This window comes from Poecilia reticulata, chromosome 8, assembly GCF_904066995.2.
Source record: "Poecilia reticulata chromosome 8, P_reticulata-male-v2, whole genome shotgun sequence".
In the NCBI taxonomy this organism is placed as follows: domain Eukaryota; kingdom Metazoa; phylum Chordata; class Actinopteri; order Cyprinodontiformes; family Poeciliidae; genus Poecilia; species Poecilia reticulata.
Genome location: NC_088837.1, coordinates 17651943 through 17679489, shown reverse-complemented (window position 1 = coordinate 17679489; position 27547 = coordinate 17651943). Strand labels below are relative to the sequence as shown.

The window sequence follows — 27547 nt, the reverse complement described above, 5'->3', positions numbered from 1 at the left end:
ACCCTCCGCTCTCCACCTCTTCCCTCCCACAGGACGCAGGGATGAGCGGTGCGCCGGCGGAAACCCCCGCTCATAAATCAGGCCTATTAGTTGAAGTAATTTGTTAGATCTCATATCTTTTGTCATTTCCACCAGAGGTGTTGAGCAGATTCATCTAAATAAATAAGGAAATTGTTGAAACATTTGTTTGTTTCAGCAATTCAGGTTAAAAAGTGTGGATTCGAAAGAAGCGTTTATTTTTAATCATTTTGAAATTAATAACAGATGGAAGAATGATGTCTTGGCAGTTGTCCAGCAAACGATTCCTGACGCACTAAGCAAATTCGGGAAGCCTCAAAAGTTCCTTGCCAAAAAAGCCGTGCTCTATTTCAAAGTTACATGTGCAAACCCTTATGAGTTTGTTCAATTTCAACATGTGCTTAACCTCAAACTGGCAACTAATCAAAAGTGTAAAATTCTCCGCTGGGTTTAGATTATGCCTCTACGAGTTTTTAGAGTTCTACATGTGTAGCAATTTAGAAAATGTAGTGGAAGAAAAAAGTGTGGTTGCAAAAGGTGGCGAGCAACAGGGATGACAGTACCTTAGACAATGTTACTTGATCTTATGGGTGAAGTTTCCACAATCAGTAATGATTTGATCACACATGCAAACCTGCTGACTTTGATTTCAATTTTTGAGTAAAACTTGGCACCTGTCCACCTGCTTTAATCATGGTGTCCTTGTGTTTGACTGGCTATAGCAAACTGGCCTTATTTAAATTACAAAGAGAATCTACGAGGTATTGTCCAGCAGAAGACGAGGCAACAGATCACAGAATGAGCTGAAGGCTGCCGGTAAAGCAGCCTGTGTTTCCTTAGATTAATGGAGTTTATGACATTGAGGCAACAATTCATGCAAAACAAACTCAGTGATTAGCGTATGCAACATACATAAAGATGCATTTGAATAGGTTGCCATTTCTCTAATAAAACCTCTTTCTTTTACTCCTGTAAAACGTTTTTCCTTTCTTTTTTTATTTGATAAACTGAATTTGAGGTTGTCAACCAATTTTACCTGTATGAATTTTGTGCCATTAAGAAATGACAGTAATCTAAGAATCATAATGAAGGCTATTATGTTTGGTTTGGTTTGGTTTGGTTTGGTTTGGTTTGGTTTGGTTTGGTTTGGTTTGGTGACTATTTAAAAGATTCGCATTTGACTTCATGTTATGTGACTGAAGTTACCTTTTAACTGAAGTAAACATTAGCGGTGCTAAAGATATCAGAAGGTGGAGAATGGAGCAAAGCTTTACAGGCTTATTTCAATACTGCAACACCCTAAGCAGGTTCAAGTGTTAAGCTAAAAAACATAGTTTATTTTCACCAGCAGTAGCTGGAGCCATACTTTCATCCCAGTCTCTTGTAGTGTTTATTTGCACGTTGGAGACTGAAAATGTGAAGCTGGAGGCTGAATGACTTGCAGGTCAAAGGTTAACTGACAGGACTGGACAACCGTTCAGACACAGACGCATCTGGCTGGAAAACATTGTTTAAATCTTTAACAGTGTATATGTTACGTTGTAAATATCTCGTATTTCTTCAAAACTACAATCTCAATAAAATCAAAAGATTAGCTGTCAAAAATGATTAGGGATTAGCTTGTATTGTATAAAGGTTTTGGTTTGATTTTTGTGTGTATGTTTGTGTTTTCTAGTTAATTTTAATATCATTTAGGTGCAATCCCAAACATGTCAATAGGTGGCAGTCAGAACAACAATTCAGGAATCTTTCACCAGTTATAATTGATTGGTTTTGCAAAGAGTAAAGGTTTAATTCTTAAATAGTTAGGATGCATGCTGACAATTGTGGAAAATCATGTATTTAAAACAGGCAACTTTGTTGTGATTTCATGCTTAAAGGCCAAATATTATTTTTTACAGCTGGACACCTAACATTGTTAAAAGTATAAAACAGAAATAAATTACAGTCAGTCTTTCTGTTGTTTTTTTCAAAACAGATAAGTAACATTACATTTCCCATCTTTTGACACTTTTGTCTCATGCCCTTTAAAACAGAAAGCCCTTCCTCAGATCCACAGTCATGTAGCTTCTGTAACAGCACCTGTCATTAAGAGTGGCAGTGGACCTTTCTAAAAAGAATATGTCAAATTAATGCATGGCTGCTTATTGTAGAAAAAGGACTTATGAGCAGAGCTGCTACAAAAATTATTTTCACAAATGTAAATGATGAAGGAAATGATTTTCTCCTCACCAACATAAAAAGGTATGATGGAAACACTTTTCACTCCAGGATTAAATAATAGAGAATCAGTGGAGGTCAGAACCAGGGCTAAAACTGTTTACCTGAATGATGCCAGGATTTGCATTCATTCATTACTGTAGTGAATAACAGACAGACTGTGCTCACATCTAAGCATTTTTAAACCCCAGTCTGGCTAGCTTTCCAAGCTTTGTCCTCAGACAACACTTCTCCACCTTATCATATAAACATCATCATATAAATTTTTACCTTACCATAAATTCAACTTGGAGACTTTGCTATTTAAATTCAAAGTTTGTGCTGTTGTACTTTGCGCTGAAACCCTCCAGATTCAGTATTGTCAATCTTTGCAACTTTTTTCCGTGTTCTCAGCTTTGTCTCTTCACCAGAGAATATCCCTTAATGCAAAACTGCAAATAAGATTGCTAATAACAAGTTTACAGTGGTGTAAAATGCCTAACATAGGGAAAATATTTAGGAACACTCAGGAAATCAAGGAGAATGGGCTTTGCTGGCTGGCCTGCAGTCCATATGTCTATTTCCTTCTGAAAATGTGTTTTGCATTATGATGAGGAGAAAAACAACATTAGCCACAGACTGCTAACCTGTTGAAATGATTGATTTTACAAACACAGACACATTTCCCTGGCAAATCTGCACCTCTCAGCAGTGATTTTTCAAATGATTTCAAAGAGAATCAACTGAAGAAAAGATCTCTCTCTATGTACATTTTCTTAACCGAGTACAGGGAAGATTAAAGATTTGGCCAATTCAAATCTGTATTGTAGGAAACAAAAATTACTTAATAAAAACATTGCAGAAAAAAAACAAAAATCAACTCCCAACCCACTTACGGTCTGTAAACGCCCGTGACATCTATTAAAATCTCTTTGAAAGCTTGAACTGACAGTAGAAAATTTGCAATATATGTGGACTGAATTAAACTTGCCAGCAATTTAATTGATTCTCAGACTGTTATATTCAGTGGAGACATGCTCAGAGATAAGGCATGTAAAAACCTCTGCTAATTGGAAAATGACCAAAGATAATGTTGCTGCAGTCCAGGCAACAGCAGGCTTTTTTTAAGGAAACTCCAGAGAGAGAGAAAATGAGCCAAACCTCATGGGAGAAGATTCACTAACCACATAAAAATTTAAAAAGCACATCCATCACAGTATGCCAGTATTCTTTCAAATTTGTTTTACCGCTTAAAGTAATTTAACATGAAATTTTCAAATCCACTTTCTAATGGTATAAAAATGTCAAACATTGAAAAGCTCTGGAATTTATGTTGACTCATAATTTTTTCCAGAAATATTTGGGTTTAGAAAAATATTTTCTAAACCCAAAAGTTGAAAATATGAAGCCATGTGATGATCCGATTGAAGACATCAGAAAATAATGGAAGTGAGAGATTAAAGGAGGTTTGACAAAAGTATCTAACTAAACAGGCTGGAGTTAATCTGTTGTGTAAACACCTCTGACCTCCTACAATGTCCCCACTCAGCTCTGGCTCAGCCAGACTGAGTCAGGATCACATTCCTGGCAGCTTTTAGCAGATAGTTACTAGGAGTCCAGTAGCTAATTTAAAGTCTTGGTGAGAAATATTTCTTGACCATGTGCTACATATCTTTATCCATCTACTAGATGGGTCTAACCTTTGCCACATACACCACACACACACACACACAAAAGAACCGCTAATGTCAGAAAAACAATCTTTTGTCAAATGAAAAATACTGCCCACCCCTAAAATGAGATGCCTGCTCAGGTTCTGTAAAAATACACAGTCTTGCGCTTACCATAATTATTACAATTGGAAATACCTCAGTCCAATTACCTCATATTTCATCATCCAGAGTTAATCAAGAGGTTCTGATTAATCCAAATAAATAGTAGAAGGTAAATAGATTCTATTTGTCAAGTTCATAAAAGCATGATCGCGCTGATGAAAAGACTGCCGGTACAATCCCAAATCATGTTGGCAATCATTTTATTCTCATAATCAAATCAGCAGAAACCAGTCGAGTGTATTTACTTTGTTCTCATTAACATACAGCAGGAAACGTTCGAACAGTAAATCACACCTCGGATGTGTTTTGGCACGTACTCGTGGATTATTGTTGGAGGAAAAAACTTCAAAGTTTGCAGAGAGTAAATCATTCCCCGTCTTTCAACAAGGAAAAAATACGATTCTTATTTAGTTCCGCATCATTTTTATTGTTTATTGTCTCGCTTTGATGGTGAGTAAATTAGGATTTCAGTAAAGAAGTTAGACATTTATCACACATGCAATAATGCAGCTTTAGACACTGAAATCATTACCCATTTTCTGTCTCCCTCCGGATAACACGCTGATGAACAAACGCACACTTTTCATATTGTTTAGCAACAGTTAGCATGGAAGTTGAAAGTGAAGTTGTCAGTTATCACCTTGCCCTTCAGGCCTTACTGTCAAGCCTCCTGCAGAGCAGCAGATGAGCAAAGATTAGAGACCCAGAGATGGGCTTCTATTTAGCTTGCTTTCAGTTTATCCACTGCTTGGAGGACATGCCTTAACAGGACAACAGAGCCCAATTCAGGAAAAAAAAAAGAATGTACAATTTAAAAGGGAAGATCCTACTGACGCTTTCATTCTGCCAATAAACTGATTAATGTGTCACACAAATATGTCAAAAGTTTACTTTTCCAGTGTAGACCTTTTGAAATTGGAATTCAACCAATCTTACGCACAAATTACTGTTACAAAAAATTCATTTATTCCTGTAATTCGAGATAGACCTCTTTGAATTTTGATATCTACAAAAGTCCCTTATGTTGATCAGATCAGTTCAATCAGTAAAACTACTTTGTTATTCATGAAGCAAGTCTAAGACTCCAGGTCAAAATCTGTGTGATTAAACTTTAGTTGCAAAATGTGAGACTATGAACTCCAGTGACTGCTGGTGACAGTAAGTACAGAAAAGGAACAAAAGTGTTCATATTAGCCTTAAATAAACCTACAAATCCATCCCAAATCCCCTTCTTTGTTTTATTTCATTTCATTTCATACATTTTGCTTTTGTTATTTGTATTGAAAAAGATATTTACACACAAACTTAAGTGACCAAAAAGGTGTGTCTTTATCAGCTTTTTATCCATTATCTTCACAAAAAATATATATATAACAACGTGCTTTCTTCAGTTTTCAAAAAACTGATATTTTTGGCAGTTTCTAACACAATTTTATAGGCGGGACTTCTGTTTTTTTTTTCCATCAGAAATTTAAATGTTTTCAGTTTGTCATCAAACAATTTCCACAAATTAACTTCCAGGATTGCCAGTCTGAATTGTGAGCGAGCAAAGGCAGCATGTCAGGCAGACTGATCCACTGGGACAGAGTCACTGTGTTTAACTAATCCAGCTTTAGTAAGTAAGTGAGTAATTAGTAATTACATTGGACAAATACTGCACTACACTTATACATTCTTTTAAGAGAAAAGAAGCTCTCTAAAAAAAAAGAACCTGGATGCAAAGTGAAGTCGTTGTTTTTACATTATGACTTCAACAATGTTTCCTAACCAGCTTTGGGAGGATTAAAAATCTAAAAAATGTCCCCTTATGGAATTAGATTAATGATAACTTACGATCAAAATGGATGATGGAGGATAGGCTTATAAACATACAAGGACCTTAACTTTATCCTGCTTAAGAAGATTAATAAAATAGACTAAATGAGCTAACGTGGGGTCATAAGTTTAACCTTTCCAATACACTGATTGAAATCTTAAAGTTCATTAGCAGCTCGTATTTCTAAACCTTGACGCTCATAAACTGACATTATTAAGTGCCACGCATGGTAATGTGAATCAAGAAAACGTTTATTTTAAATGCCTCTTGTTGAGTATGATCTATTCGTTGAAAGCATACAAGGACTTTCAAGACCACCAAGTGATTTAATCAGATTAGTTTTGCAACACGCTGCAGAGGCTGTACAAACAGCCCTGGAGAGAATCTGCTAGTATACATTCTTTGCCTTTTTCTTTTGATCAGAGAGCCAAACACTGTTGTGACTCTAATCCAGAAAAGAAATAAATTCAGTGGCTTTTGTAAATGAGTAGGAATATTCTGTGTTTCAGTACGGAGGGTTTGATTAAGCAGTCCATAACCTCGATCTGTTGTTTTTATCTTTTTTTTATTCTGGTCTTTTTCTCTCTCTCTTTTTTCAGCTGTTTAACAACCCATGAATGACAGCTGTTTTGGGTTTGCTTCTGTATTGACACTTTGAGGTCCTGAAGGACAAATTTGAATTTCTCTTCCGATAAACATATTGTAGAGCATTAATGCGTAGGTACAAATCATGTTTTTAAAAAAATGCCGCATTAGATATTAAATCGGTTCTTACTCTTAAGTTACTGCAGTGCCGCTGTGTGCATAAAGCTGCATCAGCTAGTGCTTGTCTTTCAGCAATGTCTTTCTGCCTCAGGAGCTAGAAACAGTTTTCCTTCTTCCTTCTCCCCTCTTTAAGAGGTCCTCCCATGCACTGACCCCCAGCTATTCTTTCTCTCAGTTTCTTTCCACCCCTCTATTCTCATGAAGTTTGCATTCCACACCTCATCTGCAGACTGCACACAAAGGAGCAGAAAGAACTGCTCCTGCACTGTGGCAAACATTCCTCTCTCTATTCCAGTCCCTTATCCTTTCAGTGGCATCACCCACTGTGTGTCTCTTTTCCTGGAAAACTGCATAGAGATTTCATTAGCGCGAAGGCTTAAGCAAGCGCACAGTTTATTTGTCGGTTGCAATGTTTATCCTCAACAACATCTCTAATAACATAACCCAATTTAAATGTTACCAAATACAATTAGCTGTGACCTAGTCAGCAAGAAAAGCAAAGTTTGAGAATCATCTGTTCATTTATGTCAATACTCAGAAAACAGGAAATTAATAATTAAACTATAAATCGAAAAAAAAAAAGAAAAAGCTTTTAGATGGTCAGAGGATTCATTACTGGAGAGTCTGAGACTCAAGTAAATTGGAAAAAAAACGGGTTGAGTTCAAGGCACTGCTGGAATACGTTTAGAAGTCTCAAAGCAAGTGTGAAAGGTTCTCTGAAAGTCTCGGAAAACTTCAGTGAGACAAATAATGTGTGTCAGAGAAAGTGGAGCAGAGGAAGTTTAGGGTAAGTTCAAAAAAGACTTTAAAAGCATGCGGCTTTATAAAACATGTACGGACATGCATCACTTCTCTTTGTTCTGTCTCATTCACAGTCTCAACGTCTGAAATTCCTCAGCAGTAGCTTGAAGGCTGATGGACACCAATTGATGTCCGGCAGAATTTCTTATCTCCATTCCCATCTGTCCTTTTTAACTAGAGGCACTTGAAAAAGCATGAGACGAATGCCCTGGATGTCGCTCCAGTGGAAAACACTGTTCTTGTATCTTATTTAGAGGGAGAAGCTTATGGAGAATCCTTAGCTTCCTGTACTGGATAGAACTCTTCATCTTACTTGTCAAGATAAGGCACTTTAGATAAAAGTTTACACCCCCTGATATATTTTTATGCAAGTGTCATTCCCAGTTAGACTTTATCACCCAGTTTGTTATTTGTAACTAGATAAATACATTGTTCTTGTATTCCCTGTGTTGGACTGGTGACCTGTCCAGGGTGCACCCCGCCTCTCGCCTATTGTCTGCTGGAGCTAGACACCAGCCCCCCTCTTTATCCTGCAAGGATAAGCATGTTAGATAACAGATAGATGGTTGGTTGATCTTGTTACTTGCAAAGAATCTCGTCAGTTTTAAATTAAATCTTGTTTATCTGAAAGACTTTTGTTTTTCTTTATGTTTACCTGTGGAAGAAATTGGTTGCTTTGCTTGGGGATTATTCAGGCATCAGCTTTTTAATACAGCACACACAAACTCAATCAGAAATTAGTCTGATGATGATGACAAGGAAAACAGAGAAACAATGAGGGTTAAAAGGCTGAAACCAAATTAGCCCAAAATAATGTTAATAAGAAAAGCTATTTAGCAACAAACACCATAAATTATCAGTATTATTTAGATCATTCACTTATTTATGCTTTTGGGCAGCAAAGATTCGACTGAAAGCTCAGCTGTTTGACAGAGTTCTGCAGTTTGCAAGCAATTGCATCACATTTAGCAACAAGTTCAGACTAGACAGGCTTTTTTAAGGAGTCTATGTGATTTCATTGGAGAAAATGAGGGAGGACGTGGCTGAGTTCTTATCTTTGCAATTGTGACCCCTTGTAGCCTATGGCCTAACTAAAGAAAAAACAAAACGTGCTTCCTGACTGTGCAACTCGCTTTCTAAACACAAGATGGCAGTACAGCACAGTTGACTACGTTACATTTTAATTACTACTTTGAAAACAACAGAATCAGTCAAATAAAAGTTACAGCTAATACGCATTGAACCTAATTCAAAAATCTAAGATAAAATCAACGCTTTATTGCTACAAGTAAAACAAATGTTAGAATCACAACAAACGAGCACAGATTTATAAAAAAAAAAAATGTTCCTAAAAATTGTTTTCAACTTGTTGATCTAAATATTAGATTGAAAATCATTTGTCAGACACGCTAGAGAAATAGTGCGGGGTTAGTGAGTGAATATTACAGTTATGTGTTGGTGGGGTCAACAGCTCACAAATCAAATAAGCTCTGCCCCCTCACACAACGCGCACTGGCGCGCATGCACGTCCACACTTCTCTGCAGGATTAACAAGGCTGCACTTTTCTTGCACAGAGACACCTTTTTAGTTTTAAACTGCAGGAGGTCTTATGTCACGCCGTTTTGAGTTCCAGATTCCACTCAGCGTGAACATGTGACTGGCTTGGGCACTCACATGGCCGCAATGGCTTCATGATCCGCTTTAGTTTTTTAAAAGTCCGGTGATCGGTAGCTCCCCGCAGCAGCTCGGCGACCATCAGGGGCAGAGGAGCTGCTGGAAAACACAGCGGACCCGGACCCGGACCCGGACGGATCATGGCGAACAGTGGGCAGAAAGTTGTGCTGATCACCGGTTGCTCATCGGGCATCGGGTTACGAATCGCCGTTACGCTGGCCAAAGATGAAAAGAAGCGTTACCATGGTAAAAACACGCTTTATTATTCGTCGTTTCTTTGACCAGACCTACCAGTAGCAGGGCTGAAATAGACTTGAGTCGTTTTAAAGTCTGGTTTGTCCGTGTTTACTGTCCTCCCAGCAGTCTGCATAAAGTTTGTTTTGATTGACTTTACATGCACACGTTGATTTTACGTGAAGCCCGTTGCAGCAGTTTCCCAATTCAACATGGGAACATACAGTTTAGTCAGCGCTGAGATCCAGTCCACCCCCTTCTTTGGCTCACCTATTGTCATCCGAAAGGGCTGCTTCCAGGGTAGGGCTCTGCAAGGATGCCGCTTGCCAGGCAGGGTTCAGGAAAGGAGTCTTGTCAGTTCTCTTTCAAGTGACTTCTCCAGCACAAAGCCCTCTTTTATTGCTGTGAATTGTAGAGGGCCTGCTCCAGTTTAGTGCCGTGTCTAATGTGCCTATAGTCCCCACACTGGAGTGAGTGTGAAAAGGGGGGACAAAGTTTGAGACCTGTACAAGCATGGGTTCACTCCAGAGCAAGGGCCTCGTTTGAAGTCTCCATTGGTACACAGGGGAGTTGCGGTGTCCCACTTTGACATTGTCTGTCTGTGTGTTTCCTCTCAGCTTCCCAGGCATCATTAATCTGAGTTTAGAGATTTCAGCTAAAATCGGAGTCTTCTTTTTTTTTCTCCTTTTTTTGTTGTTGTTGTTGTGTGTAGCCTCCCCAGTGTGTGAGACCACTGTGGGTGTTTTCCTAGACCTACATGAATAGATTTTTGTTGCTAGCTGTGAATCTCCACTGATGTTGTTTGTAGCTCTACAATGAAACGTGTCACGGGAGAAACCATTCACCATTGGCCTTACAGTCCGAATCCTGAGATTACAATCGTAGGTGAATGAAGCCATCACTATCAGCTTTTGGGCAACTCTGCAGTGTTTAGTTTTAGATCTCCTTTTCTTCCTTCAGCCGTTGGGATCTGATGAAATGTATTGCTGTGGAATAGATGAGCAAAACAAAAATAGTTGACTGCACCCTCTCTCCCAGTGTGTTCCTGACTCTGAGCTGCTTTGAGCAAAACCACATCTGAGAAATGGAACTGTTCTGCTCTGTTTATTAGGAAACCCAACAGAGATTAGATATTGCATTGTGCATTGAGTCACAATTAGCTGCAGTGACATGTTGTAAACTCTAAGAAGGCCTCTGAAAAACATTCGTTTTTTGTTTGTTTGTTTGTTTGTTTTTTTCACTCAAATGCAGCTCTTTCCAGAATGTATGAGCTGTCCAGAACTATTTCCTTCAGGAACTAGAAGAACAATGGATCCCTTGTTTACGTCTTAGTCAAGACGTAAATCATTCAGCTGATTACACACAGGCATCTTAAATAATAATAATAATACTACTATTAACAGCTTTATGTAGAACTCACAAGGTGTCTGTGTAGCAGACAAATTATGCTACTTTCACACAAATAAATTCTAAAGATACAGGTCCACCTCCGTTGCTATGTTTCTTGAAACATGGGCATTACGTTGGTAAGTAATCCCATTTTTCACCATAGTTATCCAGCCCAGTTTATGCTCACGGATGCATTAGATTAGACCTTGACTTTATCTACAGAGGACAACAGGTAGATTTAGATAAATGTGGAATTAAAAGGCTGTTTATTTCTGCTGACTGTCATTGTGCAACAGCTCTGCCACTCATTCGCCTGTTAAGCAACATCATAACACCAGACGGGGAAGACGCCAACAAAGCCCCGACAGCACTGTGCTGATAACTGCAGCCTGTGATAGATTTCTGCTTCGTATGTAGGTTAGCGCTCCCCTGTGTTTAAAGTTCAAAAGAAATCAATTCTGTGGTGGCCAACAGGTGTGGCCTTTTTTAAGAACTTTGACCCCGTGTGAGGGTTTTCTTGCTTGTGTTTCCATTTTGAAAGTTTGATTTGCTTGCGTTTGCACATCTCTGTGTGTCACTCTGTCTGAGCTGCAGTGACTCATCAATCGTTTTGTGAGCGTCAGAAAGTAATTATCTTCTAGTTCAGTGTGTCCTGCACATCCGTTCATAATAGCTGCTGTTGCAGGCTGTGATCACAGAAGTCCAGTCACAGGAGAGAGAGGGGGGAAAAAATCATATTATGAATAAAACAAGTTATATATAATTGGGGATTTGTTGTTGTTGTTGATTATTGTTATTTTAGTGGAAATTGGTGAAGGACAGCTAGAGTTTTCTCTATTTTTAAGCCAAATCATTTTGGTTTGTTGTTTTATGTAACCTAACCCAGTCCCGGTACTTTTGGCATCCTAAACAAGATATTTATTGGCTATAAATTGTTAAGTCTGTAAAGATTTGCAGGGCTAAAAAGCCAAAATCCAGCAGTGTTGTTCCCACAGTGTTTTCAACATTAAACCACATTAAAGCAATCTTGCACATTATTGGACGAGTTTGAACAATGTTTAGGTATTTTAAATTAAAGTGAAATCCTTCTTTTCAGTTTAAAAGTTTTTTTTGTTGATGTTTTAGTTTTGTATTGCTGTTTGTCTTTGTCAAACAGTCATTGCCACCATGCGGGACCTAAAGAAGAAGGATAAGCTCCTGGAAGCAGCAGGAGATACATATGGGAAGACCCTGATGTTGCTCCCGTTAGACGTCTGCAGCGACGAGTCCGTCAAAGAGTGCATCAACAGTGTTAAGGACCGCCACATTGATATTCTGAGTGAGTGGCACACACTGAGGAGGATTTTAAACCGCTCCTCGTCTCTTAGATCCGTTGCCCATATGTTTCTCAGCTTATTATTATACATGTGTTTTGTCTTTTGCTGCTCAGTTCACATGTTTTGTTCATGACTTAAGTGAGCAATTCCTTCTGCAATAGTCAATGTTTAATAGAATAACACTAACTTAGTTGTTGTTAAAATTTGTAGAGTCCCTTAACAGCAGTGTTTCAGACTGTTGAGACTGTAGTTTTACTCGCTGTGGTTTTGCAGTTGAGTGGGTGGAAGGAGGGGATTGGAAGTCTTGAAATTCCAGTGGCCAGATATTTTTTGCACCCAAACAGAAAAGGCCACTGTACACCATCATACATACAGATAGAAACACCTATCCTAAAGGTTCAACTTTGATGTCATGACTGACCTCCCTAAAGTGAAAGGTAAGCAGGAAAAAGTTTTAGAACTGAGAAACCTTCTTTGGTTAATAGCAGATTTTAATGTGCAGTATGCTGCATGTTTTCAGATTAGTGACCCTCGAACAAGAACATCTTTCCAGTACTTGTTAAAACCTTTAGTCTGGATAAAGCATCTATTTATAAACCTGCTTCCATCCCGTATTACACCCCCTTCGCATAATTACTCAAAACCCAGAGGCCCTACAGCAAGGACTCCTGTTACATCACACCTTCTTGAAACTGTCACACACTGACATCTGGTGGCATTAGCAAGCAATAACTCGTGTGATCGACGTGTGTTTACTCTTATGAGACAAGTTAAACAAACTAAACTGTTTAAATTCTGAGTAGAGTGCTATCTGTGTCTGGGATTCTTCTCAGTCAACAATGCAGGTGTGGGTTTGCTTGGACCAGTGGAGAGCATCAGCATCGATGAAATGAAGAGAGTTTTTGACACCAACTTCTTCGGTGTGGTTCGCATGATCAAAGAAGTGATGCCGGACATGAAGAAGAGGCGCTCAGGACACATTGTTGTCATGAGCAGCGTTATGGGTCTCCAGGGTAGGCATTTTCAAACCTCTTTGTAAAGACAATGCGATCCAAGAGACTAATTGTTACCAGTTCTGTGAGGAGGATCATTCTCTTGTTATTTAAACTATGTGTAAATTAAACCTTCAATTTACTGATTTAGTAATATGTTATCTTGATATTCTGTACTTGGTTCTCCTACCAGGAGTGGTGTTCAATGACGTTTACACAGCCTCCAAGTTTGCAATGGAGGGTTTCTGTGAGAGTATGGCTGTGCAGCTGCTGAAGTTCAACATCCGGTAAAATGACCTCTTTCTTCTGTCCCCCAAGTTTATCATAATTTATCTGTTTTTTTTACTCATTTTTTAATCTGTAGCTGTCTTCCCTGCATCTTTCTGAATCTGCTTGCCTCAGGTTGTCCATGATTGAACCTGGCCCTGTTCACACCGAGTTTGAGACGAAAATGATGGAAGACGTAGCTAAGATGGATTTTCCTGGAGTCGATGCAGACACAGTTCAATACTTTAAAGATGTTTACCTTCCATCATCCATAGATATATTTGAAGCCATGGGCCAGACTCCAGAGGACATAGCTAAAGTAAGCCAGCTGAGTCCGACTAAAACTTTGTCAGAGTTTAAAGTTTGAGTTATGTAGTCATTGACGGATACAAAGTCCTCATCTAAAATGGACTTTTATCTCTCCAGTGCACAAAGGTGGTTATTGAGTCGGAGAGGCCTCGCTTTAGGAATCTGACCAACAGCCTCTACACACCCATCGTGGCCTTAAAGTATGCAGATGAGACCGGCGGCCTGTCTGTAAACACCTTCTACAACTTGCTTTTCAATTTTGGTCCTCTCATGCACATCACCATGAGCATCCTGAAGTGCCTGACGTGTAGCTGCCTGCGCAGACGCACCATCTCTCCCAACTGAATAATACAGTATTCAGTTCATCTGACGCCCCCTGTGTCTTAATTTGAGGTTCTGGGTCTTCAGGTAATGTAGAACGTGAAGCTCAATGCGAGGAGGCTACTTTTAGATCTAAGACACTACTATGATAAGCTTTGACAGACGATATGCGGAATTGCACAAGTTTTCTTCTGAGGAGATGGTGTATATCCAGGGTGCCCTGAGTGGAGAGGCACACATCACACAATACAACACTAACATTGGTTGTAGCATACATTTTATGAAAAAAAAATGCCATACTTATTTTTTTTAAATGAGAACCTCAGAAGTAAAGTAAATAAATAAATAAAAACAGCATGAGATATAAATCTTATGGACTAATATAAAAGCACAAAACTGAACTCGGTTAATATGTGAAACAGTGACATAAGTGAAACGTCAGGTTAGAAATAAATTGTAGTCAAGATAACGCTATGTTAAGACTCAGAGTTATGGCATTAATAACAGAGTCATAAACAAATTTGCCTTTAATGTATTGTGTCTCTAATTTTATGTTTGGTTTAATGTAGTGTTGTTGTGGTCACAACTGCTGTTGAATCCTGTTTTTAATCTTTTGGCAAATGGAATGTTTTTGGTTTTTAAAGATTCAAAAAGGTCCAAGCTGGATTTTTTTTATTATTATTATTTTGATTTTGATTTTTAAATAAACAGTGTTCTGACTTACCCCAAAAGTTTTTATTATTATTTATTTAAGAATAGAAATTAAAAATGTCACCACAATACTAACCTAAAACTAAAATGAAAACAAGCTGTTGCAGCCTGCAGTACATATCTTTTTCCAAGAGAGGGCAGTGTTTTACTGTTTTTCCTTTTTTTTCCTGACAGAACTTAAAAACTGTACATTTTCATGCAGAAATGTTTGTGTGTTACACAAAAATAACTTTTGGTATTTTATAATTTGGTATTTATTATAATTGTGCGCTATATGTTTAAAAGCCTTTATTTTCCAACTCATTGCTGGCACTCATGGACTCATTTTTATTGCAACATGACTATTGGTTATGTCATGTCTGTCATTTGAGTTTAGTTTTCTGAAATAGATGGGTGTGCGCTTTATGTTATGTTGCAACCATTATTCATTCTTACTCAGGTTATAATTAATCACTCATCCTTTAGCAACTCATTTTTTGGTGATGCAGTCTCAGCAGTGATACATACAAACTTTATTAATGATTCATTTGGGAGGACAAATATTGATAGCAGCAGATGTTATCAAAAGAAAAAAAATATATATCTCAGTAGATAAAAACGTTTGGAATGTATTTTCATACAAAAAACACATTAGGCCACCAGGAGAGGTTATCCTAGTCTTTGCTCATGGATTTTATTAGAGGGCCTGGTTGTGCACATGCGCACATATTAGCATGTATTTGCATGGATGATAATGTCTGTGTGTGCATGTGTGTTTGGGAATGTGTTGCTGGAGCATGCCTATGGGCCAAGTTAGTGATCTGTTGATGGATATAAAGAGGTCATGGCCTGCCCCCCTACCTCCACCCCATTACCCCATCAGAATCCTTCCCTTGAACCCCCAACCCTCTCACACACACACCCGGCTTTGTGCCGTATGAGAGAATGTGACCTGGTTCCCATCCCCGAGGAGGGGTGAAAACTAATGACAACCTCAGACACATTGCACAGCCTCGAGCCTCCCTCTCCAGCTGGCCCCCTTAACCCATCATGCCCGGACCTCCTGGTTCTGGTCCGGACTCCTGTTGCCCCGCCGTAGCGTGGTCCGTCCAGTTTATCGTACATCAAATTAATATTCTGTTCTCCAACTCATGCTGTAGAAATACGCCCAAGCTAATCTTACTTATTGAGTCAGAATGCACATTGAGCTTATTGCAAAAAGTTTGTGCAACTGGTGCTGAACCTGTAGTGTCTGAGTAATTCACAGTGAATTCTGCGCTTCAGTTCTGAGTATGTGTCTTCATCAGAGGCGACAGCTCCACACAATGGAACAAAGACACTGTCAATCACAATCAAACGGGTGTGTGTGTGTATGCGTGTGTGTGTGGGTTGGTGAAGAAGGGGGACACGGAATCTGAGAAGGGTGGGGGAGGAGTCCTGAATGTTCTGAGGGGTGCCAAGATCCAAAGTGGGACACGGAAGCCTATTGGCAGGGAGTGGGCACAGAATTTTGGTTAGTAAGGGGTGGGATGTTTTGAACTTGGGAAAATGAGAATTGGGATCCCTGGAAATGAATAGAAGACCTATTTACTAACTGAATAAATACAGAAGCTACAGCAAAGTCTCTTTAAACAAGATATCTTATCAAACCATTGTTGTGTACCTTTGTTTTACAATCAGAAATCTGATTGCATTTTAATGAGGCTGACATAATGTAAAATTGTCAAACATTGCGTTTGCCTGCATCCATATTTCCTAATGAGCAATTTGCCTTTTTATGAGGATAATGCAGTTTCCAAAAAAAAAGAGAAATGTATGCAATTGTTATTTTCAATGTTGTTGCAAAATTAAAAACATTGTATGGGTTCTTCGGTGCCAGGTCAGAATATGGATAAGAACCAAATGCAAAAAAAAAAAAAAAAACGGGAAGAGGGGAAATATCCCAGAGGATTGACAAGAGATATGGAGTTAGGTATTAAGTGAAGCTGGTGTCTAGACCAGTGGTTCTTAACCTGGGTCCGATCGAACCCCAGGGGTTCGATGATGAGTCGGTCTCATGGGTTCGGCGGAGCCTCTGCCGAAACTGGTGGGTTTGGTACCTCAAAAAAGGTTAAGAACCACTGGTCTAGACAAAGGTGCTTCAGACTGATCCCAGGTCAGAACGCTTCCAAATGAGACTCCACTTATCTGTTTCTATTGACGTTTTCCTTGTTTTCAAAGATAGGCTTAAATAACCAGTAACAGTTTGCTGATGTCAAAGAAAAGACAAATGAGAACTGAAAAAAAAAAAAAGTTTGGGGTTAATCATCATTTAGCATGGCTGAATGTGACTACAAATGTAGCCACATGGGACATATTACCATCAACAGAGTTGAACCCAGACCTAAGGGGGGCTATTAATCTTTTTGCAGTCAACATGGGGGGAAGCCCAGGTTGCTCTTTGACAGCAGACTCCACAAGGAGAAACAAACACAACTTATTCTCTCCCCGGTCCCCTCTTACTGTCCATTTCTTTTCCGTTTCAACCTCAGTGCACGTGAAGTAACCTCTGGCATACAGCCTAGGTCGCTTGCGATGCTCACATGGAGGTATCATTTCTCATTCTCGGTGTATGTGCTTGTTTGTAAGGTCATTCAGGAGTAGACTAGAGCACAAATAAATCAGAAGTAGCTTGGCTCCCTCTGGCCAGCCGTGCGCATTGCTTTATGGACACAGAGGTTGTATTGTCCCAATCATTTCGCCATCAGTGCTGTTCTCGTTCCCTACTGCGCTTCCAGAACATAAACAATCCAACAGGAATTTCCAGCCTGGTACTCGGCTTTGCCCTCTACCGTGTTGTTTTGTTTCGCTGTTTTCACTCTCTCAAAACTACCGGTTCGGTTCAGAGTGAAACTCTGTGATTAGAGGTTTTAGTCTGTGTAAATGCTCTGGAGATCTCAAAGAAGAGTGGTTAGTGGTTCATTGTCCAAGGATTTAAAGATTATGTAATCTGAGTTAGGGTAACTTGATCATCTCTTTTCTTTTGGGGAAAAATAAAAAGAGGCCACCAAATGAGGTCAGATGAGTATAATATTCCATTGGATGAACACGAAAGCACGTTGCAATATTTCTTAAAACTTGAAATTCCTGTTTCTTTGCAAGACGAGGCAAGATGCCCGAATCGAAAACATGATACAAAATCTAGAAAACAAATAAAAGAGAAATAAAACTAAATGGCAATACACTCAAACATGCTCTCTTACCACTTATGTCCTCACATTTTTGTCTCAAACATATCATTTCTCATTTGGTTTTTAACCTCTGCCACCATGGTTCAGTTGTTTCTCTCTTTCAACGTTATAATTAGATGTCTGGGAATATGATGGTTTTTTTTTTTTAATTTACAGACAAATTACAACATGCTTTCCTTTCTGGTTTTAACCGACACCAACGAACGAGTACTTTCAACTAGGGAAACATCATCCTTTTAATTTGTTTCCCAAGGATGGCACGGTTTTTCTCTCATGCCTCTCGCTGTGTGAGAGTGAACTTACTGGGTGCTTGTGTGCATGTGTGTATGAATCAGACCGAGAGGACTCAAAGACAAGACACCAATAGTGTCCTGGGTTACAGCCAGGGTTGCCAGGCAAGGCAACCCTGGCTGTAACCCAGTCTCCTTTCCCTGCCAGAGAGAAATTTTCACTCAGGACCTGATCCACACTGCCACTGATTTGATCTATTCACTGTCGCCAACCATAAAGATGAGAAACCGAACGGGGCGCAGGCACACCCATGCCAGGAAGCCTGCCTTAGCCCAAAGAGCCCACATCATTGTTTATTCAGCTTGAGTGCATCCCATCTTGGCAGCCAGGGTGAGAATGGATAGATATGCAACGTGGAGGTTCATCAGAACATGATGATAACATAGATTTTGGGGCCAGCTTCAGCATATGGGAGAAGTAAATGAACTCCAGACTCCAAAATCACTCGATAAATTCTTATTCCTTCATTTTTTAACATGAAAACTACAAATATACCCACCTCTTTTGACTATGAAAAGATGTTCGCAGATTTGTCCCTTGTGAAGAGATGTCTTTGTTGGTTATCTCTATTGGTGTGCCGCCTTCTTTTGGCTCAGCCTAATCAGAACACAAACACGCCTCTGTCATTTGGCTGCTGTCCCTCTCACCCCCTCTTTTTTCCCCTCTCCCTCACTGTATTTATCAACACAGCAAACTTATGTCTTCCTCCTCACTTCTTTTTCACATTCTTCTATTTTTGCCTCACATGCCGACATTTGTCTACAGGCATTTGTACATTTACAGCAATGACCATCACATGTTTATTTTAAGGTGTGGCATGCATTAACTGTGATTGTCTGTTGCTCAAGGGGAGAGTTGCAAAGTACTGTATTCTATGGAAAAGCAATGTGGTTTCACCATAAGTGTGATTTTGTTTACATTTTCTGTGTATGTTTTTTTCTCTTGGCTAATACAAAACAATGAAAACATTTAGGCTATACTTTATGAAACCAGCCATTAAGTGTGGCTACATTTAACTGGTGTAAATATGGCAACTAAATAAAATTGGAATGTATTTACTGCAGCTCACAATGCGGTATACATTAAAAGATCCATCCAATTATCCATGGTCTACACCCGCTTGTCAATGCAGCGTGGCAGGGGTGGCTGGTACCTATCTCCAGTGGTCGCTAGGTGACAGTCGGGGTACACCCTGGTCAGGCCACTCGTTCATCACAAAGGCAATGCGGAGACACCCAGAACAAACAACCATGCATGCACACCCTCATACCGTAGGCTTAGACTACATACTCCACAGCCTGTGAGGGGTAAAGTATGACATTGTTGAGGTTCACGCTGCTTTGTAATGTATTTTTTTCTGTGTTATTACATACTTTAAAAGTGTATTTTCCCCCTTTAGAGATGTCGTCTGTGTTTTTCGTCTTATCACATTTAAATGTTAAGGACATTCCATCTCAGCCCTTACGGCAATAAGAGCCTGAGGAATAGAACACACCCATGACTCTGGACAACAAAGAGATCATGGTTTCAAATAGTGAAACCATGAATCTTACTCATAAAAACACATACAGTACACACACAGACACTCAAGTGTTTCTCTGTGTTGCACTGCGATGGACTGGCAACCTGTCCAGGGTGTACCGCACCACTCGCCCAGTGATCAATGACTGCTAGAGACAGGCAGCGGTGGTCCTGTGATCCAACAAGGACTTTTGAGTTTAGATAAAAGATGGAAGAATGGATGGATGTATATAGCATTTAGGTGTTGAGCCAGGGAAACATCTGAAACCATGTCACAAACTGGCCCTTCAGACACAACTATTTTAGTGTGTGTATTGGCTCTATATTGTTAAAAAGCTCCATGTCAGCTATTTGTGTTGCTTTTTGCTTAATCTAAATTTACTGACTCTACTTCAGTTTTAACTTCAGTAAAATTATACATTTCGAATAAAATTAGCACCTCTAATACTGATCACTGTTCAATAAAAGTTCTATGAATAATTGCACCCAGAAATGAAACCCATTGGCAAAAATGACAAGTATAATATGTGATAAAGCTCATGATACACCATAAATGTCAATATCTCAGGTACTAGAATTGGGTCATAAAAACATTTGAAAAAGGAAAAGGTTTTGATAAAATAAGAACAAAATGCTATTGTATTTTTAGCAGCACTTGACATTTCCCCCCTCCATATTTTCTCTGACCTGCAGAGAATGCCCTTACTGTGGTACTTGCTGGAGGTCAGGTCTACCATGAGCTCTGGGCAGGACCCCACTCATGAGCTCGCCCACTCCCTTGGCTATAAACCAGGAGAGAACAGAATGATGTGTTTGGGATATGGTGGGAAAAGCATCCCCTGGTATGTGACTTTGCGAGGACTGTGTGGGACCAGTAAGAGGGTCTTCCCTTTCTCAGTAAAACAGCCTCTCCTCCTGAGGCTGCGGGAAGGTCAGGGGTCAGAAGTCTTCTGTGCCCACTCCCTGCAATGCACAAAACCCACAGATGATGGTGCAATTCCAACCACAGACCCCCGAGGGCAGGAGTGCGAAATAGTTAAAGTAAAGCCATACAATTCTTCCTGTACTGAGCCTAAAAAAACAAATGTGTCTGTGAGAGAATGTTACAGGGAAGATTAATCTGAGTTTAAAGACCATCATCTTGATTTTAAGAGTACGATCTCTGCAATGAATTCCTACACAAATATAGTTATCTCTCTTAAACAGAGAGTATACCATTTTTGTGGTCAAGTAAAACAGGATCAGTTACACTCTTTTATGTATATTATTCCTATTTTACTTCATGGTAGTGGTTTTCCAACCATTCCCTTTTTTTTCATGTTAATTTCGAGCTTCCTTGTGATGGGGTTGGTGTTCATTCTCCTATGTATTGTATACATCCAATCACTGGCCCTCCTCACAAAATCCCTCTTTCTCAAACATCTTGTTCTAACCGTGTCAAGAGTTTGCTGCACATATAACATGTGTCACTGTTGCTTGCTGTTTGTTTTTGTGACTCGTTTACATTCAAGACACGCCATCCATCTCTGCAGAAGGGCTGTCAGTGAAACATGGGAGAACGTTCCCTCCATCTTGACCTCCACCACCCGTACCCCGCTTCCTTTCTCTTCTTACAACACAAGTCCTCACAGGAAAATAATAAACAGATGAGTAGGATGGGAACTGCTCCCAGTGAGAGCATCCACGCACTTAGGCAAGCTAGAGTCACTCCTCTGGTTCCCAGGCTCGAAGCAAGAGGACAGGCCTCAGCTTGATTCCTTATTCACTACCGAGAACTAGAAAAACTTGTCAGAAATCACCGTTACCTGTCACTCTTATCCAAGACTTATTACGCACCTACACACTTCTTCACAAGTCTGGACACAGACGGGGAAAGTGAGATTAAAACAACCCACCTGACTTTCTACCATGAATATTCGTCATGTCTTGCCAAGTACTTCTAGTTTAGTGACAAACATCTTCCAGTAAGGGGGGTCCCAATGCCGCTTTTGAAATACTGTGCTCTAGGCAGAGATTCATCTACGGTCTAACTTGCAGTAACTACCTCTTTTCCTCACCCTGACACACACACACACACACACACCCACAAACTTTAGCACAAAACATACACAACTCTTTCATGCACAATACATTCAAAGAGCTTCTGAAAGACTGAAAACACCTCAGTCACATACCCCAAAGATGTCTAGCCTCAGCCTCATCAGCATTCAGAGGCGCATTCAGAAACACAGAAATGTTCTCTCAAATACAAAGGAAAAAGTACTGGCTTCAACCCCTACCGCCTCCACTCTTTCCCTCTTTTTATTCTCCCTCAGTATTCTGGCAAAGTCCGCTTTTGCAAATTAAACACAGATCTCCCATAGATGGTGGGCTGACAGCTCCAGCTACGTGCCAACACTGCGAAACGACTGGAGGTCAGAGGGTGTAGAAACGCAGGATTACCCCTTCTGACTTTCTTGGGCCTGACAAGCATTTCTGTTGGCTCTAACTGTATATGATTCTGTAGCAGTTGGATCCATCTGAAGGTCATCAGGAGATAAATATAGCAATCGTAGTTGGTTGACTATATTTGCAAAACACTTTGATAGAAATAACGGATTGATAGAAAGCTATAAAGGCAAAAGAGTACAAGCATGCCTAAAATAAGCAGATAGCAATGTCCGTACAAAAAGATTCTAGCGATAATGGGAACTGGTTGTTTGCAGGAATTTTCTGTGTAAAAGGTCAGGACTGTGGAAGGCTTTGGCTGCTAACACACAGTGAAGGGCTGCTTCACTTCTACTTGTGCAAAGTGATAAGACTCCTCAGTTTGGTTTTTAAATGCACACTCCCACTTTCATTAAACCTGTGCCGTGTGTCGCCATCCGTCTTTTTGACTCACATCTCTCAGAAACCGGGCGATATGAGTCAATTTTATTATTTTGTTTGCTCCACAGTATGTGCGTGTAGAAACAGGAACGTCTTTCCACGCAGCCAGCCTACAAGGAGCCACTTCAGTCAATAGAAACCAGGAACGTACTGCAGAACAAAAAACGGACGCCCCATCAAATATGGCTTCGTGTGCACACACAAAGGACAACGCTCTGAGAACAAAAGCACAAAAAAATTGTGCACAATTGTGCACAACAGTCTGTGGCAGCAGCTTGGTCACTGTGGTGAGGGTGGTGGAGTGTTTCGGTCACAAAGTGGGTATGGAAAACAGGCCCATGTATGGTGAAAAGTTGCAGACCCTCATTCCTCCTGTCTTACTAACTGCTATTTTGGGGCATTCTGAAGTCTCTCACGCAAGCACAACAATTTTGGACTTTTAGTTCATTTATTTATCTTTTATATATTTCCGTCTAATGAAGCCCAAGAGAGGCTTATAGTTGTTGTTGGCCCTTCGGTCAGAGGGAAGGAGAGGAGAAGGGGTGTGAGTGTCTGCATGTCTGAGTCTCTGACTACTTGCTTGAACAGTTTTTGCATTTGGAAATTTGAAGCCTTTACCCAAAGAGTCATGACTCAACTCTCATAACTTTACCCTACTGCCAAAGTTGTCTTCACTAAGACCACTGAGACAAAGCATGGTCGTATGACAGAAGTGAAATGTTGGAGGTGAATTGTGGTTGTTATTTATAGCTGTTTTAATAGGTAGATTAGAATGAGGGATTGCGGGTGGGGTTGACGGGGGTGTTAACTAGGAGGGATCCTCGGGGAACGAAACTTCTCTCACAATGTTGATAGAGAGGGCCAAGAATGAGGTTATAACCTAAACCAACACTGGACCACAACTCCTCCCAACCACCCCCTCATTCAAACACAAATTAAAGTTAAACCGTTAGAACAGACCTGCACTAAAAGGCCTGTTTTTTTCTGTTTACATGGTTCTTTTACTTCCTTGGTAACAAAGCTGCTGCCAACACTACCTACCTACTTCTGTATGTATATATTATGCTACCATTTTCTACAATAAGAAATATATTTATCTTTTCTGGTGCTTTTAAATGTCTTTATTCTGGCAGAAAATCTGCTTTGTCGCTTGCATGATTTAAGTTGTGTGCAGGAAACTACTTCATACCTCAAAGATTCCTTTGCTTTCACGTACCTAACAATGTTTTTGTGGCAGTACACTTCTATGCATAAAGGTACAAAGATGGCAGGGTTGCCAAAGGTCATTTGAATTGCGAGTTATGGACTGTGACAGACTTTATTAAATATTTCTGTTTGACTAAGACCCTCATAGAGTTGTGTGTTTTTAAAACAGCCGACGGTATGACACGAGGGCCTTTCAGCATCAGTGATGTGTGACACATTGCTTTTGAGACTGTTGACAGTAGTACCATGGCTTCAAGCTTTCACAGTATTTACAATGGGAAGAGACAAAAATATGATGAGACAGGTTAACTTTCACATCTAATAAAATGTTCAGTTTACAACTTTAGATATAATTTATGACTCCCAGAAGATATAATCTTTCTATACCGCTTCTCCACTTTTCTTAGGGGAAAATATGCTGAAATCAGCTTTTATACAAATTTATGTGGGTATTTGATCGTCTGTGACTTTTCTGCGTGTAATGAGATGTAATATTTCATTTTACTCTGTTTTACACTAACATTCAGGAAGTAGAAATTTTAATGGAACATCTACGGTAATCACATGAGTGAATATTTAAGTGCAACATTGAATAAGAATATTATTCAGGTAGCATGTTGGGGTCGTTGTTTCACACTATTTCATTGCAATAAGAAGGTTCTGGGTTGAAATCATGGCTGGAGACTTTCTGTGTGTTCGCTTGTTCATTCATTGGTTCTTTCTTGGTGTTCTGGCTTCCTCCCTTTGCCCAATTCTGCAAAAGTAAAACGATCACAGCATTGCTTAGCTGTTCAAGCAAAATTTTACTCCAACAAGTTGAGTTGATTTCACTGAAATGTTATTTCAATCAAATTTTACCACAAGTAAATATATTTGAAAAAACTTAAAAAGATTTTAATTTGTGAAGAAGAGCAGAGAGTAGGTAAAACGTAGATTATAGAAGGAGGTTGTGTTCCACTGCATTACAAATATCAGGGTGTACATTTTTCTGGCTCGCCATGAAGTCTCACACCTCCTGTGCTGTGTAGTATCTTCTACTGGTTCATTTTCACCTTTCTCTCTTGCCAGTAGCTTTTGTTGCATGAAAGACTTTTTTAAGCAATTTCATGAACCCTGATGTGGGACTAGATTATGATAAGACTGATAAGACTTTGGATGTGGAGCAGTTTGTCTGATAACCACCTTTATCTGAGAGGACCCGTGAATGAGCCAGCATACGTCTGCTGAAAGTGCAACTAATAACACACCTAACACACTTGATTCTCCCTCTTTCTCTGCTGGAGTGAGAGTGAGGGATAAACTGTCAAACTGTCTCACAGAGATCAAGTTCCATACCGCACTGTCAGGCCTAAAAAAAAAGTTTACTGGAGCAGGAAGAAGCTTGCAATGTAGATATATTTACTAAAGGGAAGAGAATGACTTCACAGTGTATCCAAAAAATATGTAGTTCTTACAGTCAGATTAATTGTCATACAGTGGAAGACTAACCTTCTCAAATTTTGCATCACCCTTTCAATGCACTACAATTATTTCTATTTCTCATTTTACATAGAAAAGCTGATACGTCTTCAGGAAGGAGACCCCTGCTTGTTTGTGTGGCAAGCCTGCAGCTTCCTCCTTTGTTTTCCACCTTGAGGCTTGAACTTAGTATGCATCCCACAGAACAACACTGCTGGCTTTTCTCAGCGTGTTACTGCGCTGGGAATGGCTGGCGAAATGGGAAATCCAACTAATTTATTCCACTGAGAATTGAATTTCCCAAATGTACAGGACCCCCATCAAGCTTGCAAGAACATGTGTGTGTGGGAGGAGGAGGGAAAGAGGGGCAACTTATGGTTGCAATTTGAGGATGCTTTTTTTAGTCACTCTTAAATGTGGGAAGTCAAACTCATTGAGCCTGAGGCATCTGTGAAAAAGCAAGCTTGAGATCTGGGAAAGAGGGAAATTTAGTTCTCCTGGTGGAATTCTCCCACTTTCAACCATGAGGGACTTTCGGGGGTTTGGGGTCCATCGGTTTGTTGAAAGTTAAGAATGCTTATTTACATTAGCCTGATGCAGTCTGTCACAGTAAAGAGAGGAGAGAGGCTCACAAAGTTAATCTGCAGGAAGCGGAACATGCAGCCCACACCACATGCTGCTCTCTGTAATGTGGGAATCTTGAACCACATGACGCTGCAAACGCTGGAAGAAGGCCTGGAACAGAACCGCAGATTACAGTTTAACCAGGGGGTAAAAGTAGATGAAGAAATGGTGTGATCTTGATGTGCTGTTTATGTACGTAGATATGTGCTTGTATATAGCTACGTACATAAACAGTATATGTATGTGTATCTATATACAGCCCTGGAAAAAAATTAAGTGACCACTTAAAAGGATCAGTTTCTCTGATTTTGGTTTTTATAGGTATATGTTTGAGCAAAATGAACATTGTTCTTTTATTCTATGAACTGCTGACATGTCATTTCATTTTCTGCAAATATATTTATTTGCAGAAAATGAGAAATTGTCAAAATAAAGTGCTTTCAGACCCCAAATAATGCAAAGAAAAAAAGTTCATATTCATGTAGAAACAACAGTAGTAATGTTTTAAATTAAGGAGAGTTCAGAAATCAATATTTGGTGGAAAAACCATGAGGTTTTCAATTAAGACCGGTACAGTGATATCTTAATTTTTTCCACAGTTGCAAATACACACACACACACACATATGTGCGTGTGCGTGCGCATGTGTGTATGATGTGTGTGTGTGGTCTTGTATTTGAAAGCAGAGAGAAAGATCTGGAGTGCAAGGTAAGAAAAAAATGTATCCGGAGACAGAGGCCATGCATGTCTGTAATGGCATAAAGTGAATCTTAGCCCTTCTTACTGGTTCCCAGAGTCTGAGCCAGCTGGGTGGTTGTGCAGCAAAGCCTTTGCTGCACAGCTGCCCTAAAAACTGATTAGAGCAAGCTGGCTCACTTTACCGGCCACTATTGTGCTCTTTTATCCAATTTAAGCAGAAAAGTCTAAAAATCACAACTGTGGTGGGTTTTTTTCCACAATTGTTGTCTAAAGGTTTCAAATTAATCCGAACAATATGTCGGTTCAGAACAGAGAATTGGGAAGGGGAAAAAACAGCAGTTTTTTTATTTTTATTTTTTTTTCCATTTATGTGCAGAGATATCAAACTATATTTTTAGATGCATTTGCTTGTAGTAGCTGAACGGAGATCTGCCCATCTATACGGGGGCATGCACAGACTGGAACACAGAGCAGTGGAAAAGAGCATCAAATCAGCGTGCTAATTCACAGTAAATCCCCTTAAAAGACTCTGTTCCTTCCTGTCACTCACATGCACGCAGAGGTTGCAACCTCCCCGCTGTATGACTACAGACGTTTTGAAAAGCAGAACGACATTGTCAAAGTCCAGCCGCAGGCTTCAAGCCACAGCATTAGAAATCAGATACCCAAAACGGACTTAAAAAAAAAAAAAACAACACAAGAAAAAACAACAAAAGGGTCTTCAAAGACACAGGCATGCAGATGAGAAGAGAACAGAGGGCCTACTAATGTAGAGGTCACACTGGCTTTGTCTTAGAGAGCATAGCTGGAATCAAGTGGGTGGAAGCAGGTGGCTGTCAGATTTTGTTACCTGGGCTGCAAAGCACTTACGATTTCAAAGTGCAACTGGGTGAAGCTGTCTCTTAAAAAACAACACACGGTTAAACTCGGCACAGACGTTTCGTGTTATCCTGTACTTTTAAGTAGACTTAAATATCAGTCGTCTAGGAGTTGAACTAGCTTCTAATGAATGCTAAACTAGAA

General features: G+C 39.7%; 1 protein-coding gene across 1 annotated transcript; it reads left to right on the top strand.

The window, feature by feature from the left end:
* The first annotated feature begins 8938 nt into the window (after positions 1-8938).
* rdh8a (retinol dehydrogenase 8a) lies at positions 8939-14660 on the top strand. The gene is made up of 6 exons (XM_008416022.3): positions 8939-9355; positions 11889-12050; positions 12882-13061; positions 13234-13327; positions 13443-13626; positions 13734-14660. Exons 1-6 carry the CDS (start codon positions 9250-9252, stop codon positions 13959-13961), a joined length of 954 nt encoding a protein of 317 aa, XP_008414244.2. The 5' UTR covers positions 8939-9249; the 3' UTR covers positions 13962-14660.
* The last annotated feature ends 12887 nt before the right edge of the window (positions 14661-27547 follow it).